Genomic DNA, 17,644 nt, shown 5'->3' with positions numbered 1-17,644 from the left:
TGTAGGCCTACACAGTATATAAGGACACTTCAATTTGACAAAAAAACAGACGACTTTTATTCAAGAATCTATCTGAAAACACACATTCCGTGCAGACAAATATCGTCTAATTCTACACAAAACGTTCCTTTAACATTGGACCATTTGGGTTGCACTTTTCAGAATATTTGGGATGGCAAGCCTACATCGAAACTAAACCTTTGTAGTTGTAATAAATACAATTGAAATTCAAGTAAAATTAACATAAATAAATAAACATTTAAATACATTTTATTTACTGCAAATGCACCACATGACGACAGTATTAAAACTATATGAATAATATCATAAACCTAGCTTATTGTCAGTTCAGAATTATCAGCATTGGTAAACCTGTGCATGCTTCATTTTACCCCTGAAGAGACCACTGATAGTAGTGTCAACTGTACATTGTTTAATTGTGAAAATATTGTCTAACATAATGACAATCCCAAATATTACTACAAATGTGTTAATCTATCATCTTGAAGAAGTCTGTCCTGAGAATGGTGAGGTGAGTATCGTGTTTGCTGTGTGTAGGGCACATCTGATTCGCACAGTTCGTATTGTGGGCTCGCTGGCACTTGCACGGAGCTATCGAGGTCGTGACACTCAATCTGTGACAGGTGATTTAATCTGTACACAGGTGCTGGACTTTCACAGCTCCCTCCCACAAACCCAGGACTTCCCTGAACAGCGGGTGCTATATAAATGCGACTAGATGGGTCGAGATGGTCATACTGAATCGAATTGAAGTATTTTTGTGGGGAGGGGCAAGAATTCGGGGTCTGTGAGTATGTGGAGTGCATACCATACGCACCGCATTGAGATTTGTTAAAGGATGCCAGAAACGTATCTTCACTTTGACCAGTTGAGGAAAGAGAATTAATAAAGCCTGTTCGCGAGTAGAGAGTGGGGCTTCCGCTGGGAGAAGATTCTGAAGATGACGACATAGAAATCCCTTTAAACTTTTCGTCTTTTTTATATTTCATCCTTCGGTTCTGGAACCAGATCTTAATCTGCCTCTCGCTAATGTTGAGCAGGTTGGCCATCTCGACTCGCCGTGGGCGGCACAGGTAACGGTTGAAGTGGAACTCTTTCTCCAGCTCGACGAGTTGAGCACTCGTGTAGGCAGTGCGAGCCCTTTTCGAAGCCGAGGGAGCCGCAGGGCTTTTCCTGCCGTTCCCACTTTCCTCTAAATAGGAGATAAAATGGCAGAGCATTATTATTAATAACAATGATAAATTGAAGGCGTGTTTATGAAATAACTTTTAATAAAAGCCTCTAGTCTGTCTGGGCATAGGTCTGGTCTCAAACAGTTTGAAAACAGAGGGGAAGGAGAGGGGCTCCAGATGCTTAGAATTATTACATTAGCATCCCAAGCAGGAAAACATGTCTGGTCGAGCCTCAATTCACCAGAGTATAGGACACACCTGTTATGCTACACTGGCTACAGAAACCACCCAAAACCCAAACATATTTCAGCCCTATTAATGTTCGAAACAAAGTGGACTCCTGGTATCATTAATTTATAATGATAGCGTTTACTTATGCAAACCAATGCTACTGATCCTCTAATGTGCTTACGGTCATTAACCGCAATAAATCATAAGTCACATGACTACACGCACCGTTAACTGCATGCGCGCTAGGGGGGCTGCGCTTTACTTTCGAATTGTGCCTTGAATCTTTCATCCAAGGAAAGATTTGTTTGCTGCCAGTGGAGTTGTTGTTATGAATGGAGGACGAGATCTTATTTCTTTCCTCTTCGACCCCAGATTGTAGCAAGGAGCTGCCGGAACTGTGGGTCGAAATGGCAGAGCTTTGAGGAAGTCCATTTGGTGGGCATGCGCTTAAGCAGCCCGTATTCTGCAGACCAGATTCCCTGCGTTGGTAAGGGGTGCAGTTATCAAAACACTGCAATGAGCAAGCGGGTCTCTCCGACTGCGCTGAGACTTGCAGACCAGGAGGCACGTCATCAAAGCCAAATCCCTGAAGTGGGTAAGCTTCAAAACCCGAGGAGTCGACAGCGAGTGCTGTTTCCTGCATCTCCAGAGATGTTTTCATCAGCTAAGGGGCCCGGACGACTAGACCCTCTGAGGACACATCGGCACCAGAAGTCACGTGATAGCTCCGCTCGAAAGGCCTCTTGGAGGATGACCTGAAAGGTTAGAAGAACCACAGAATGAGAAAGCAGACATAAATCCATCTTCACCACTGAAAAGCCTCCTGACATGAATGGCGCCTTTCTTGGAAGGCAAGCAGATGCAACCACATATACCAAAACCCAGTGATCTTCCAACTCAGCGCCACCAAACAGACCCAACAGTTTTGTCCCGATTTTCAGTATAAAGTCTGCATATATATTTAATTAGATTTAACACATTGATTTAAGGTTAAACCCTACATTTTTACAAATAAATGGCTGCTTCTTTTCACAATTCCCTGGCCTCAGCTTGTTTGCGTACAACACACAACAGTCGAGACTTTCACTTCTATTCATACACGGGGCTGAATATTTCTTCTGGATAGCAACAACCCTTTAAAAATAATTCTGGGTAATTATCAAAATCATGAAAATGTTCAGGACTATTAAGTTTTATAGAACTGTTCTGAAAATTGCGGCAGCCTATTTGCTTTTCAAATATGGTATGTAATCAATTTAGGACATTATTATTTTTATCTTGTGTAAAAATCAGTTTGTGAAACGCCTAAAGTGATGTTCAAGACCAATGGTCAACACAGAAGGCGTGCAAGGATTACTTAGCCTACACCAGTATCAAATCTCCAAAACTTTACACCGAATAAATTACACAAAGACATAACACTGTCGGGAACCCAGAATAAATTACAATAATTTGACGCTTCTTCGAAAAGGCAGTCCTTTACAAATGTTATATTTCAGTTACCTTTATTTCAGATTTCAGATACAAATGCTCCCAGACTTACATCACATGTCTATTGAACATTGTTAAATGACTACTGTTAAATAAGTTAATGATATTGAATAATATTGCATTACATGTAGGCCTATTCTACTCTTACACTTTCCAATAACACGAACATGATATTCTATCTCTCCTGCACTGTGTGGACAAAGGCATTCGAAATATTAATCAAGAACAAATGTTGCCAGTATAATCTCCTCCCAAAGACTTTACAACAATGATACAAACACAGGGTACAATGTGTTTAACACAACGACAAAAACGATGCATGTTTCCTGATTCATTGCAGAAAATATTAGGCCAAAATATAAAAAGAGGTATACATATTGACCAAGCATGCTATACCATAGCGCTTGTGCAAAGAAGGCTATTGTGTGCGTCAAGCAGTCACATCAGAGGGGAGCAGATGACCGATTGTGCTTAAAATTAGACTACACGTCATTGTGTGGTCGACGGAGCAGGCTTGGAGAACTCACGTTGAACCTTAAGTCATACAGTGATAAATCACGATACATAAACTGAGCCTGTTTTAGTCCAACTTACCTTACAGCTTCAACTGTACAGCGCCTGTGAATGCCAGATGCATTTCACACCTAAGCTTCCAGCAATCAATAAGCGATAGCTCGCTTCCACTCGTTGAAACAAAAATCAAGGGTTATTGTTATCTTGCTTTCCAATTTTCTAGCAACAACGTGCGAACAAAAGCTCTCTCATATTTCGCAAAATAAAATAAAACAGCCCATGCCTTCTTGCAGCTGAATTAATTAATCCTTCGAGTGTCTATGGCCACGGACACTGCGTTAGCATCTTAGCAGCCTGGGTGAAATCTTCGTGGTCGACAGACGCAGATTTCACTGATAGTCTTTTATAAAGATATTTTACCAGTCTAACGACTTACTTTCACAGGCGGGATTTTCTCCCCCTCATCTTAATGTCCTACATAGCCACAGTCTATCAGAAGAAAAAACGAGGGGCTGCTTATTAAGTGCGACGTTGTCCAATAGCAGGCATTTAGAACACTGTTTTGCAATTCTTCGTCAATCCATCACTGTCAAGGAAGTTTTGAGGTGCAGAAGCCAAATAGATTTTTTCCTTACACGCCCTACCTCTATCCCACAATATATAATTATATCATCTGGATGAGTAGGCTACTACGAAAGTCTGCAATCTGACTTGTGTACTTACCAACTTTGAAGACCTCCAGACCAAATCGTCTCCTTGGTATGAAGAACCTATAGTAAGAGATCACAAAGGAACGAAAATCATTATTCTGTAAGAGACAATGGCAGTCAATAACATACGGTAAACATAATTATAATTTAAAGTAAATTTCTTCTTGTGGACTACTGCCGCCTCAAAAAAGATTCACGCCTGTAGGAGGAAATATTGCAACTAAGATTTGTTGTTCCTCCATGATTTACATGACCAATAATGTGACATAACAATTAGGTCAGTGGACAGGATATGTCTTTGGCCTGAAAGACCATGTCATTAAATCCTAAATGTCAAAGTGTTTATTGACAAATTTGTGCACACGCAGATTTGTTCACCCATGAATAGATGATGAGGCACAATGTCCAGCCACAACCAACTGAAGTCGAACAACCAATGAACAACGAGCATGATCTGACGTTGGCAAAAGGAGCCTTTCCGAACCACTTCGACTAGAGACAGGTCAGCTTTCTATGAAAGAGCTGAGGAGTGTAACTGGTAAAAGGGCTGACAGTACTAAAAATCTCAGCGTAAGCAATCGATACTTAATTGTGCCGTGAATCAGACGAAAATCAACCACTATGTGGATGCTGAAAGCCAACTAGAATTGACGTTATGAACCAAGTCCAAAGATACAGGAAAGCTATGCCTAGTTTAACCATTCAGCGAATCTAGGCCTCCATACCAAGAAGTCATCGCACTTATCTGTCGTATCATTGGCCATGTATTTGACATCACATGTTCACAGGGCAATTTTTGTCATGGAGAGAAATATCACGTGTCCACAGAAGAACAGGCCCTCCATGGCACAGTGGTAGGTCACAAACCTACCATTATTGGTAGGTTAGGTGTAGCTGTAGGTGCAGGTATGAGGGCAACACCACGACGTGTTCTTTAAGGTCGGCACAACTCTATCAGATTTCACTTAAAGTGCCATCCATGCAGGACAGGCTACTCAACCTGTTTTTCGAAATGGGCCTACACCCACGTAAGGTTAACATATAACACCACAGATGTAAGGTGTTTTCCCATCTGCTTTTGGGTATCCGTGCGTGATACTTCAATCATTAGGGACTGAGATGAAAGGGTGCCGCTGTGCGTTGCCTTGTTTTGAATCAATTGCTCAATTGGTTTGCAGGGCTTTGATCTCTCATGTTTATCCTGATGCATGTAAAGGCGTTCTACCCCCTCCTTTAATTTTGGAGAGAAGTTCATTTTTAATTAAGTAGGTAATATTTAAGCTATCGGTGTTGATTCAAATGGCTTTGCAAGTAATAGCCTACATCACGATCATGTTACTGTTATCAGCAATTCATTTTTAAGTATACGAAATAATAACAGTCTTATAATGTCCAACCGTCATAATAACAGTAATCGTGTTCTGTATCATTCTGTATCAGGCGTGTCATTTTGTATTTCAAGAAGTGATTTAAGATCAAACACAATTTCACTTATTCCTTTTAATTTTAAACGCAATGTTGTTGCACTAACTGATGTGCACAAATAACCACAGTAAAATTCTTGTTACATTTCGCCTTCTTCAGTAAGCTAATCAGTTACATGTAGGTGCTGTTGTACACATGCAATAACTAAAATGGGTGTATTTAAAAATAAATAATAATACATTTAAAAAAAACTTCTGCAGAAGAGCATCACATTTTCCAACAAAGAACAATGCCAGTGAATCTTATTGTGTATCTCCAATTAGTTTCTGAACCCAAATACAGAGCGCATGTCTTTACTGGTCAATCTGTTTGAATCTGTTTGTAGCCACAAGGAATCGGAATCATTGATTACTAACTATAGGAATCTTAAAAGATAAGCCATGGTTTCAACCTTGATGTAAAGTCTAAGATGAAAAAAGAATGCTCGTCAACAAGACATAATAACTTATCACTTAGCCCTTAGGAAATTACGATCACACAAGATTACTTTTACTCGTGGGCTACTTTATTCGCGACTGACAACAAAAATGCAAAAGTGGCATAAAAAAGTGGCGCTGAACGCTTGAAAAATGACTTCTCACGCCTCCGGCCATAAACAACATGCCTCCCTCACCAACACCTAATGGCAGCAGCTTCACATAGCTGCAGACCGCAGTTCACATATCACTATAAATCACGAGGACAAGCTACTAAATGCAATATACCGCCACTTCTAAAAACACTAGTGCCCGTTAAGTAGTATATTAACTACCTTTTTTAAATGTTTTATACACGCAAGCCCTACGGGCAACAGTGCAAAATGGTTGAATTATTACATTAACTCTGACAGTGATAATTCATTTGCAAGGCGAAGAGTATACTTACAGTGGTTTGTCTAGTGTGTGCGGTGGTTCTCCCGCAGGTTTATTACAACCTTGCCTGTGTCCCTTTCTTCGTTCGTTTTGCTAAGCTTTGCCTCGATTTTTTTGTCTCCGAAAGAGACGGTCATAATAGCCCGCCAGAGACAGGAAACCGGGTCGGAGAATTTCTTAACGAATAGCCTACATATCTATTCTGCAACCTCTGCATCAATTATTTAATGAAACACGTGATCGCACGGGGGATGGAGGGGCTTTCGCTTTGCCAGCAGTGAAAAAAAAAACAAATGCCACATCACTGACTCACACATAGGGCCCTAACGTTAGTAGACTACAAACATTAAACTATACAGTTAATGTTTAAAATGTATTTTAAGCAATTTTATCAAAAAAAGGAGTTGCTTTGATGTCCATTCAGATAGACAAAACAAACAAGAATATAATTAAATCTATTATTTTGGACCCACCATTTAATTTAACAAAGAGAGATAATGACTAATGCCATGTTTAATTAAGTATAGTTACACGTAGCATATGATTCAGACAATTCTTAGAGCAGGGCATTGCATCTAATATGCTACATTTAATGAAAAATATGACACAACAGACCTAACAATTCAGTTCAGTCTTTACAGATGAGCAAGACCATCCAAACAACACAGACGTATTGAAGTTAGACACTGGGACCTGGTGAAAATGACTCGTACAGTTTTTTATGTATAATCTTACAAACACAACATCCGTTCAAAATGGTTGCTTATTTACTTACAGGGTCTACGAGCTCTATGACACTTCGTCGCTCTCGACTCGTTTTAACGCAAATCGTTTTGATGCTACTGTCACAAACCACGATTTGAAAAGTCATTTAAAAGTGAAAAATGTTGGGTGTAGGCTGTGCGTAGGCTTCGCACCATAATAATCTTATCAGGAAAACTTGTACAATTCTTCTATCACTGGTATTTTAAAGTGGAGTGCCTTCGTAAAATAACTTTACAAAAGTATTACCTTTGTGCTGACAACTCGTCTTCCCTGGGGTGATTCATGTTATCCAGGAATATGGCTTGAAGAATATGGAGGAAAAAACGAAGTAGCCTATCTTGCATGATTCCTCACTCTCGTAGCCAGAGTGTCCGTCCACATCTGTTGCTGCATGACAATAGAACAGAAGAATTTTAATGAATCGGAGTGATTAATGATTTTCTGCATAATGCACTCCTTGTTGCTAAAACTTGCCTCAAACATCGACCGGACTTGTCGGCATTCCACTCTCTCCTAGAGTTCCACGCAGTCGAACAATATCGGTATATAAAACTCATCCCTTTTATCATTATAAAGTTTTAAGACATAGGCCTACAACACATACGATTTTGCGTACTGAATCTTGGCACAAATTATCTGTGTTCGACATGCCTTTCACAGGATGGAATTATGGAAAATAATTAATTATTTAAATGAGAGAAAAGTAGGCCTACTGTAGACTAAAGGGCAAATGTGATCATATCACAATTACGAAGCATATTAGTCAGGGATCATCCTTCACCTCCAGTCATAAATCATTGGCCATTAAAACTGCGTGATTTACAGGGGCTATTTGACAACAACCTAAATCAATTGTGGTTGGGGGAGAAAGTCGTGTTTGTGTAATGAACTGCCATTACTATAACACATCGAGACTCAAACTGCTTATAAAGTGCTTGTATATGGCCTAACAGAGCCAATATGTAGTTGCAATGGAACGCCAGTTGTACAGAGGCCTTCGTCGCCTTTGTGCTCTTTAATTTGTGAAACTGTTAAAACAGTATGAGCATGATTCTGATGCCTCTATGATTCCCCCTCCACATCTTTGCAAATAAACAGGACACACGCAGGGCAGGATCGGTTTCAAACCACAAACTTCACAAATGTTCCTCAGATGATCCTGACGCTGCTCAAAAGATAGCACTTGGTGTCGAGGTTACTTCCAGAGTACGATTTCACTGTAACGTGCCTCCAAGCTTTTGATCCCCGTGATGGAGGTGAGGTAGAAAGTAAATCCAAGTCCATTAAACCTCTACTCTCAATTCGAATATTTTTAATATTTCCAAGTCTAGCTTAAAGTTAGCTGCAGTTTTCACTGACACCTAAAAGGGACCATTCACAATTGAACCGTTCAGAGCCATCATACCACGACAACCAAATCGTGTCGACAAATAGTCTAGGCCTACTCAGCGAAAATAACTATGAGAGATGTTGGCACAACCCCATGGTGGGTGTCACTGACATTGGGCGAGATATGAGTTATTGCTTGTTCTATGCAGGAATCCAACTAGTGCCATGCACCATTGCCATCTCTTATGTAGTCAGAACTTCCAGATGCAGTCCACAATTCGCTGAATTTAACCAAAAGTGTATTGGATTAAAATCGCGGAATGCAACTTTTACACTGTCTTCTTCAAAGATTCAACCAGCTGGTGTAGCTTGTTATTCTGCTCCTTGCTGCATCACTGGACCATGACCCATCCCACCTCAGACATGCTTCCCTGTGTTGTGCAGTTCGGTGGGGCGTGACAAAGTTCGAAATTCTTCTGTAAAAAAAACCAGTAAGCCAGTAGCATCGTGTCAGTAACATTAGTTCTTCCCGGTCAAGAAAATAACTCAGAATATGAATTGCGTAGAGGTATTTTAGATCTCCTACTCAGCCAAATGACAGGTCAATACAAAGTAAGTAATTTAAGGTCACAAAAGGTTTTGCAGTTCAATCTGCGCCGCGTTTGTATCAACTACATACTCCCCAAGACACGAATTTGCGATTGGTTAATGACTCACACAAATTCGGATCTACAGGGTATATATAGATGACTGATATCTCCAGGGACCTTGTTTTCAAAACATCCTTCGAACAATTGCTGCTTTTGTGATTTTGACGTGGCAGGTTTCTGACACCAGAGATACACTCACTGGGCCTTCACGACCAGGGTTCATTTCCCTCTCCTTGCTGTCCCTGTCCTCGAATCATTTTATTTATCATCACCGTTTTGACATGTCATATATGTTGCTTGACCTGCCTTGAGTCCTTGTAGGGTTGTAACAACACATCTGAAAACTATTGGCCGAACCTTTATTCACACCCAAATATATTGAAAAGGCACACGTACTAGGATGTGCATTGAGCATATCTGACTATTTCCATGTATGTTATTTTGAGCAATATACGTGAATATGGGCCCCTTGTTGAAGCCACTCGGCTGGATGAAAACGTGGGCAATGCTATGCGTGACCTCCGATTCACCCCTTGCTGGTCCTCTTAACAACTTCTGAAATACAGTGCCTGCTGTTTCGATAGTTGGTGACTGAGTAAGCAACAGAACCAAGGCATCACAAAGACGACATGAGCATCAGGCCGCCAACAATTCTATTGGAATATAATGCAGTTGATTTTAATGTTTCGTATACGTTTATTAAATAATCAATTTTAAACATACACATTTCAAACCCAAAATGAACTAAATTAATATTCAATTCTCTGCCACTTCACCTTTTTCAGATATGGTAGGCCTATTGTTTGCCATCATTTGCCAAGCAGCCGACAATTTCACAATGACATCTAAATTCAGTGACCTCCAAATGAACTCGACTAGGCGAGAGAGCGCGAATCACAATACCAAATAGACAAACTATGAGCGAAATATTGACTTTAACAAAAAAATGTCACTTGTGTCTCCTCAAAAGCTGGCGAATTGTAGAGAAATTAAACATTTTTGTTATCTCTTCGGAGATGCCAACACACCGTCCAGCGCAATCGAGAAAAGGTTTGTGCACCCCATCACATGCCAAAGTCCAAGTCATTTTATTATTTACCTCAACAAAGCCACAGTATTAGTAAAGGTATTCTAATATTTTATTTACTCAAATAGTTAATGCAAACTAGTCCGTTATAACCGCTGTAATGACTAGACAGTAGAAGGCAAAGACGGCAGGGATGAAGTTGGTCTGAGGCGGGCTCTGCTGGCGACGCATAGCGTTGCATCATTCTTTCAGACCTGGCGCTGTAGGAACTGTCAAACTAGACTGCAATGCTTTAGTCACTCCAGTTATCTATGCGTTCAACTACAAGGACAAAGAAATGTATGAAAATGCTCATCTATTGCCGAAAATAATTGAGCGCACGCTTGCCACAGTCTGAATCATCCGTCCATAGTTGTACATTAGAATGAATCGGGCTTTTGTGAACTTGAGGAGGGAAAATGTGTGTCTGGACTGTATACATGTATATCTGAATGTATAGCATGCAAAACGCAGAATGAGAATTCAAATGTGAATGATAACATTTTTCAACAGCCTACGGAAATTTGTAAGTTTAAAGTCATGGCAAAAATACGTTGTCCGTTTAAAACAGAGATACTAATAACTAAATTAAATTGTAAATCCAATGTATTACTGTTGCCCTACTTATTATGCTTATATTACACACGTAAGCTTCAGGAAAAGTGAATAAAGAACTAATAAATAATTCGGAAGTAGAAGTGGGTTGAGATTTCTGCATTTCAGTAAAGATATATAAAAAGCAGCCTATACTTAAATGTCCTCCTTGCTTTGGGCCTCATTTCGTGCAGTCACTCGCTGAGCCATAGAGGAACCTCTGGAATAATTAAATAATAACTGAAAAGTAATAGTTTCTACAAGTTAAGATACTAACCATTCGAAATCTAGCGTAAGACATCAGAGAGAAGCTGAACCCAGCTCTCTTCCCTCCTCGTCTTGGTCTCGGTTTCGTTATGTGAGCAGTGTTGCGAGGTGCCACGGCTGCGCTGAGCTGGCATGTGCTCTGCGCCCGTCTCCTGACCTCGCGCTGATCCCGCTCCTATGAATAATTGATGAGCTCCGCGCACAGATTACCCCTATCAATATGCAAAACACATTATACTGGTAAAATGGCACTTTAATAGGTATGAATTGTGGAAGTGTTTCCACCGCGTATTTGCAATATGTGCCTCTTTTTGGTGTTGTTTGCGCTACATGTTGATTTAGGTCCTTTAGAACACAAACTAGAGGCAGAACATGTCTTTTCATTTAAAAAAACTGTTGTAATTATAACCTGGGTTACAGTGTTCACGGCATAGTTTAATATATCATCTGAATGGTCGTGTTCTTCTATGCATCAATGTTCTCAAATTTGCATCTGTTTACTAAACAAGGCATGACGCAAGCTCGGTGCAAGCAATTAAGTGAGACCACCCTGGCTTGATAGTGCTGGTGGGTAGGTTAGACGTCACTGAAAGACTGTGACTTTCAATATCATATCTCATAAATGGGTACAATTACAACTTATATTTAGAAAAAACAACGTGCACTACGCGGACTGTCATACACAATCAAGTCAAAAAGGTCAGATTGAAAGTTGGTAGCCTGTGGTTATGTATCACAGGAATGGTGACTTGGATCAGCCTATGGTTAACGACAACAAATGCACCAGGCACACCCTGAATGAGGCCCCACCCAATTTCCTGCACTGTAAGAAAATTAATATGGACTTGCAAAGTGGCTAAATGGAGTTATTATACGCGCCTTTACCAAAGACTCCGTGTGTTTGATTCTGAAATGGCTACATCCAGGTTTGCCATTCATTTGGGAGGGGAAAGGATAGCAATTACGGAAAAACAAAACACAGATATCACACAAGTGCATGACTATTACATTACCACAACACAGAGGTAGAGGCAATAGCAGGTACTATCTGATAGCAATCTGTTGTCAGTTATTTCAATGTATGTAGGCCTACTTAACAACTTATCTGTATTTTTTGAAAACACATTTCTTTCGCAATCTGACATCTACTGAGTAAGGAATATTGGACACATGTAGGCTACCTGGCATACTCTTCCGCCACCTTGGTAAATCATACATAGCAAATTAACAAACTGACAAACCAAACCAGACAAAAGTACGCAAACTTACTTCGAGTTGTCAGTCCCATATTGTTGTGTGTGCACCTTAAAGTGTCGCACAGAAATGTCTGTATATCCAAGCTTTACTTCCTCGACTGCTCAAGACAGGGGACCAAAAGGACACTGAAACGTTCACAGTCTACATCCTTTTAGAATCCCGTCGAAGCAGTTAAACCGTCGCTTACATTCAAGAATGTGAATTATGTCGCACATTGTCAACTCCCCAAAACCATAAAACTAACTTTATGGACCCCACGTGACTTTGGAGAGCTACTGAGGGGTATATGGAGGACTTCAGGGCGAATTCCTGATCCATCGGGCATGTAAATGTAACAAGCATGTCATACACATTTATGATGGCTAATATGTAGCCACAGACCATTACAACCCTTGTGGTTTTGCCAAGGTAAATATGACTAGGAAATATACACATAGTCAGAAAAACACAGACAGAACTACTCATCTTTTACAATGATCATTTTGAGGTAAGTCTACAGGTTTAACGTTTGTTTTGTTAGTATATATGGTTTTGCTAGGAATTTCCATGAATGCATTATTGTCAACATTTTGCAAGACTCCACAATACATACAATATCATTTGACAATAATGAGTTGAGACGAGTTAAAAATCCATACATTCAGCCAAATTAACAATTTACACACACTCAAACACACAAAACGGGAAGACAGTATCTACTGGATTACCTGTTGTGGATCTTTTTGTTCACGTCAAATAGGCGCGTAGAAAGTTCCATGTAAAATTGTTAAGTAAAACTTAAACAATCAAGGGCTCCAAAAGGTCAGTTTCTATAACTCTTGGGTAGGGTATGTTTCATATGGTACATTTTAGGGGTCAGTCCATAAAGCGCTAAGGTGCAGAAGAATCAAAAGTTCAACAATTGTATGACTGTAAGACACTTTATTTTTCCCTAACTAAGTTAGCTTTACTAAGGTTAAGATACAAATACAAAGACCCTATCGCCAAAATGACTTATAAACATGACTTTTGCCATCACAAAATATTCACCATTCACTTTGCGCACTAGGCCTACAAATAACATACTGGTCACAATTAAACTCTTAAACACATTTAATTCCTTAATGGAAACATTTGGCCAAGGTCATTACTGCATTGCAAAATATTTACCACACAAATGTATTTAATGGAAAGAGAGCTTGTACCTATACGGCGTTTTCTGTCTGACGAAATGAATAATATGCGCATATAAGCATTGAACATCACAGAAACATCGAGACTATCATACACTGCAGTTCCTACGTAAGCTTTGCAGCGGCCCATAGAAGTAATTTAAATTTCCATTCATTTCTTTAGCGGTAAAGTAGTATGAGATGTAAGACTGTACACTGTACAACTGATAAACTGTGAATACGTTACACACAAATAAGGTCTCACATATAGGACATGCTTACTGCACGTAAAGTAGCGTATGAACCTGGCACATGACATTTGCACTATATATGACAATATTTATGCTATTGTGGCTTCATTTTTAAATCATAAGAGCTATGATGAGAATACTTAACGACAACACTATTTGTGCATCATCAGGACCACATGGAAATTGTATGTCGTCTAATGATCACAACATGCCGAGGAGTGCAGGGCAGTCTGCGGGATCATGGGGATTTGAACTCCACATTACGACTGTCAGTTCTGAAAAGCGCTACCGGCGGTAGCAAGACTCATGCTTTTCAATTTGTTGTCCTTCTTCCATTTCATCCTTCGATTCTGGAACCAAATCTTAATTTGCCTCTCCGACAGGCACAATGCGTGGGCTATCTCTATCCTCCTCCTTCGGGTTAGATACCTATTGAAATGGAACTCTTTCTCCAGCTCGAGGGTTTGGTAGCGGGTGTACGCGGTTCGGGCCCGTTTCCCATCAGGTCCAGTCATATCTACATGGCAAGGACAACAAGCAACGTGAGGACAGCGTTATTCATCTTAACAATCCGACAACAAATATAATGTTATGGCTATTAGACCGTATTGTGCGGACAAAGCGAATTCATGAATGCGCCCCTACACGCACTGTCCCACCATATGAGAAGCAACACAGTGTCTAGTCGACTGAAAACATACATTACGTTCGAACATATCTAGTTTTCTTGAGAATGAGTTTTCTTGAGAATCTTCCTCACGATCTTACTTCCAGTCTCTACATTGCTCCAACCTCCGAAATGCCAATTTTCTCTTTGTTTTCACGCCTGTCACACACTTCAGCTGTACTATTTTACTTTTCCCTCTCATATCCCATGAAGTATCAATTTTAAAAAGCTACTGTATACTCCATGGTTTCTTAACTCAATTTCATTTTACATCGAGTTCACAAGTAGGCTACCCTTCAGTGATTTATTACGCCCTCGATAAATCTGGACCGTTTGCAACAATAACCGCCTAAGAAACACTAACACACAAATCAATAGCAAAGCTTCATTGTTTAGAGAGATATATACCATGGTTAATGTGCAGTTTCCGCATCCAAGGAAATATTTGAGGCGTTTGTCCATCGCTGGGTGTTGTAGTTGATGTGGCGATAGATTCTTGCTTCTGCGTCCGAGGAGTGGGGTTGGCAGCGTGTGCGCTTTCCTCGGGTTCGGAGGACACGCTGGTCTCTTCGATTTCAGCAAACTGTGTGCTACTGTTGTTGGTAAGACTGCTGCTGTTTTTTAGGTTGTTGACTGTGACTGTGCTCTGGTCAACCGGTGTAGAGGATCCCTTCAGATCCAGGGTCTCGTTGTTGGCACAAGGTAGGGGATCTGGAGAAGCGAGCGAGCAGCTCGGTGGTCTGTACCGGGTGTCCGGGCCCGCGTTCTGGTAACTACGGGAATTATCTCCAGCAGCCCCGAAGTGCCCATTGTCGTTTGAGCGATTTACACTTAGGTCCATTCCATTGTAGTTATAACCGAAGGAGCCCGAATGCATGGTTGCGGTGTCCCTGTACGAAGCGCCGTTCATAGCGCCGTTAGTCCCATAATTTAGCAACTGATAGTCGGAGCCATTTGGATAGCGCCCTGCGAACGAGTTTAGAAAATAAGAACTCATTTGGTTATTTTTAAGCTCTTGATTTGTAGATCTTGGTCGTTATAATCCCGTGCTGTACGATTTATGATGTAATAATGAATTATAGCAATGTACTGTACTTCGTTTTTGCCATGTATGCGCCCAAATATGGGAGTGCGTTTAGGAATCACGTGCCTTTGTTGACCAGTCGTAAATTCTCTCTGATGACTTCAAGAGGTAATTCATGCTCTATGGTTACAAATGATGACGAAATGATGATCGTTAGGTTCAACTCAATGGAGCCTCCCCACTGAGCGCCGTGATCCATGTTAGCGGAGAGCGTCACCTACTGGAAGAAGTGTTCATTTCCCCTCGAAAATACCTGCAGATTTTATGCGTTGTTTTTATTACTCAGCACCGGTGCGCCATAAAATTAAAATAGGCTATTATTAAAACAATTATACCCCTGATCTGATTTTAAACACGTTATATAGTCATAAATATAAACGTGACTGATACTGGTAGGTCTGAAGCGACCACATAGCTATGGGAGCCACTCCCTGTCCATAACAACTTATAGCTAAAAACAATATAAAAAGCAAACAGGCTAGTCAATATTAATCACGATTACTATCACTATTCACAACAATCTGATGTCTTACTGTAAACGATTTGTTAGCTGGTTCATAAGAGAGAAAGACAAAGAATAGATACGCTAGTACTTTTTAACCACCGATAGGCTATGAGCATCAGTTTGACTCCATTTGGTCAGAAACTGCGTGATACTGAACAGTAACCGACTCTATTAAGATATAACTAGTCACCTCAGACCACAATCTCTGAAGATGAAAATCCACAGACGACTATCTCGAAAAACATGCCAAATGATTTTATGACAAAAATCCCATACCTTAGCTGCATGTTTATGTATTATGCATTGTGCCATAAGGGCGACTTCTTTTACTTTATTTGGGGTTTGTTTCTCTTTAGTTTTCCCTCAAACACACACAAGGAAAAGACATTACTATTTGGTATGAATACATCTTTTTATTGGCAAAAATGACTGCTGACAAGGACCACGCTATTTCGAAGTTACATGTAGCTACACGGACACATGACAAAATAATAAATAATTATTGTACAAAACATTTAAAATACAGGTGCAAAATGTAATCTCACGAAGAGCACGGGAGATAATTCATTAGGTCTCCTTACTGGCAAGAGGGACAAGGTTCAAAATGTGCACACGCTGATTTAGTGACTTTGTCCTTACATATCTAGGCTATTGACAAAACTACTAACACACAAAAAAAACCAGAATAATAAAATATAAGCTCTTGGCAGTTTAGGTAGTTTCCACAAGGCAGAGGAGAACCTCTGGATTCCAAAAGACAAGTTCTACAAGAAAGCCAAATGTTCTAGCGTTGTAACTGTTCTTTCGTGATAGCCTTTGTCGTATTTCTTGGATAGACAGGCCTAGCTTTTCTTAAACTGGTAATACGATTTTTACCTATGACACATCACGTACATAGTAAATTAAATTATGGAATAATTCATTCTTTTAGAATGATCAATATGAGTTCATCTTTATTCCTTCTTCGGGTCGTCATCCTCCTCTTCGGTGGGTTTCGTGGAGTTAATCACTTTATTTTCCTTTTTCCACTTCATTCTACGATTCTGGAACCATATTTTAATCTGGCGTTCCGTTAGACAGAGAGCGTGAGAGATCTCGATTCTGCGTCGACGGGTTAAATACCGATTGAAATGAAACTCCTTCTCCAGCTCCAGCGTCTGAAAGCGCGTGTACGTCTGACGACCCCTGCGGCCAGTGTGACCCGAGGGCCCTGTCAAAGACGGGAGAAAGATAATACTCCTTATGTAAACATATGGTCAAACCTTATGGACTGTATTGATGATAATGCATTAACATGTCAGTTCAAAGCTCCATATACTCAGACTATAATCCACAATTGAACAAATTCGAATGTTAATAACATTTTCAGAATAAATAAAAAGTGGAATACAAGCTATAATCCAATGGTTTGTTCAAGATGCCAACAATATTGTCCAGTTAAGGACAGTTGTTTCCTTAATATTTAAGTTATGATTAGCGATAGACCCTAAGTAATTCTTCCTAAACATTGGAGATGTTTATTTGCTAAACCACAATTCGGTTCACGACCATAACATGCTCAAAATTATGATCTGCTGTTCAGAG

At 40.1% G+C, this 17,644-nt stretch overlaps 2 protein-coding genes across 3 annotated transcripts; both read right to left on the bottom strand.

Moving 5' to 3' along the window:
* Positions 1 to 33: 33 nt before the first annotated feature.
* Positions 34 to 9,223, bottom strand: LOC105888727 (homeobox protein Hox-B3a-like). Of its 2 annotated transcripts, none has more exons than XM_031561215.1 (4): positions 7,486 to 9,223; positions 3,510 to 4,198; positions 1,650 to 2,179; positions 34 to 1,213 (listed from the first exon to the last, which is right to left on the bottom strand). In XM_031561215.1, the coding sequence occupies exons 3-4, from the start codon at positions 2,083 to 2,085 to the stop codon at positions 480 to 482; spliced, it is 1,170 nt and encodes a 389-aa protein (XP_031417075.1). In that variant the 5' UTR covers positions 2,086 to 2,179; positions 3,510 to 4,198; positions 7,486 to 9,223; the 3' UTR covers positions 34 to 479. The 2 variants fall into 2 exon arrangements, with proteins under 2 accessions (XP_031417075.1, XP_031417074.1); XM_031561214.1 differs by having other exon boundaries at positions 4,152 to 4,198.
* A 968-nt stretch (positions 9,224 to 10,191) lies between these two features.
* Positions 10,192 to 17,002, bottom strand: hoxb5b (homeobox B5b). Its single transcript, XM_012814553.3, has 2 exons — positions 14,880 to 17,002; positions 10,192 to 14,321 (listed from the first exon to the last, which is right to left on the bottom strand). Exons 1-2 carry the CDS (start codon positions 15,466 to 15,468, stop codon positions 14,074 to 14,076), a joined length of 837 nt encoding a protein of 278 aa, XP_012670007.1. The 5' UTR covers positions 15,469 to 17,002; the 3' UTR covers positions 10,192 to 14,073.
* Positions 17,003 to 17,644: the final 642 nt, after the last annotated feature.

Source organism: Clupea harengus, chromosome 23 (assembly GCF_900700415.2).
Source record: "Clupea harengus chromosome 23, Ch_v2.0.2, whole genome shotgun sequence".
In the NCBI taxonomy this organism is placed as follows: Eukaryota; Metazoa; Chordata; class Actinopteri; order Clupeiformes; family Clupeidae; genus Clupea; species Clupea harengus.
Note: the sequence above shows the minus strand (reverse complement) of the source record. Positions and strands in the feature narration are given on the sequence as shown.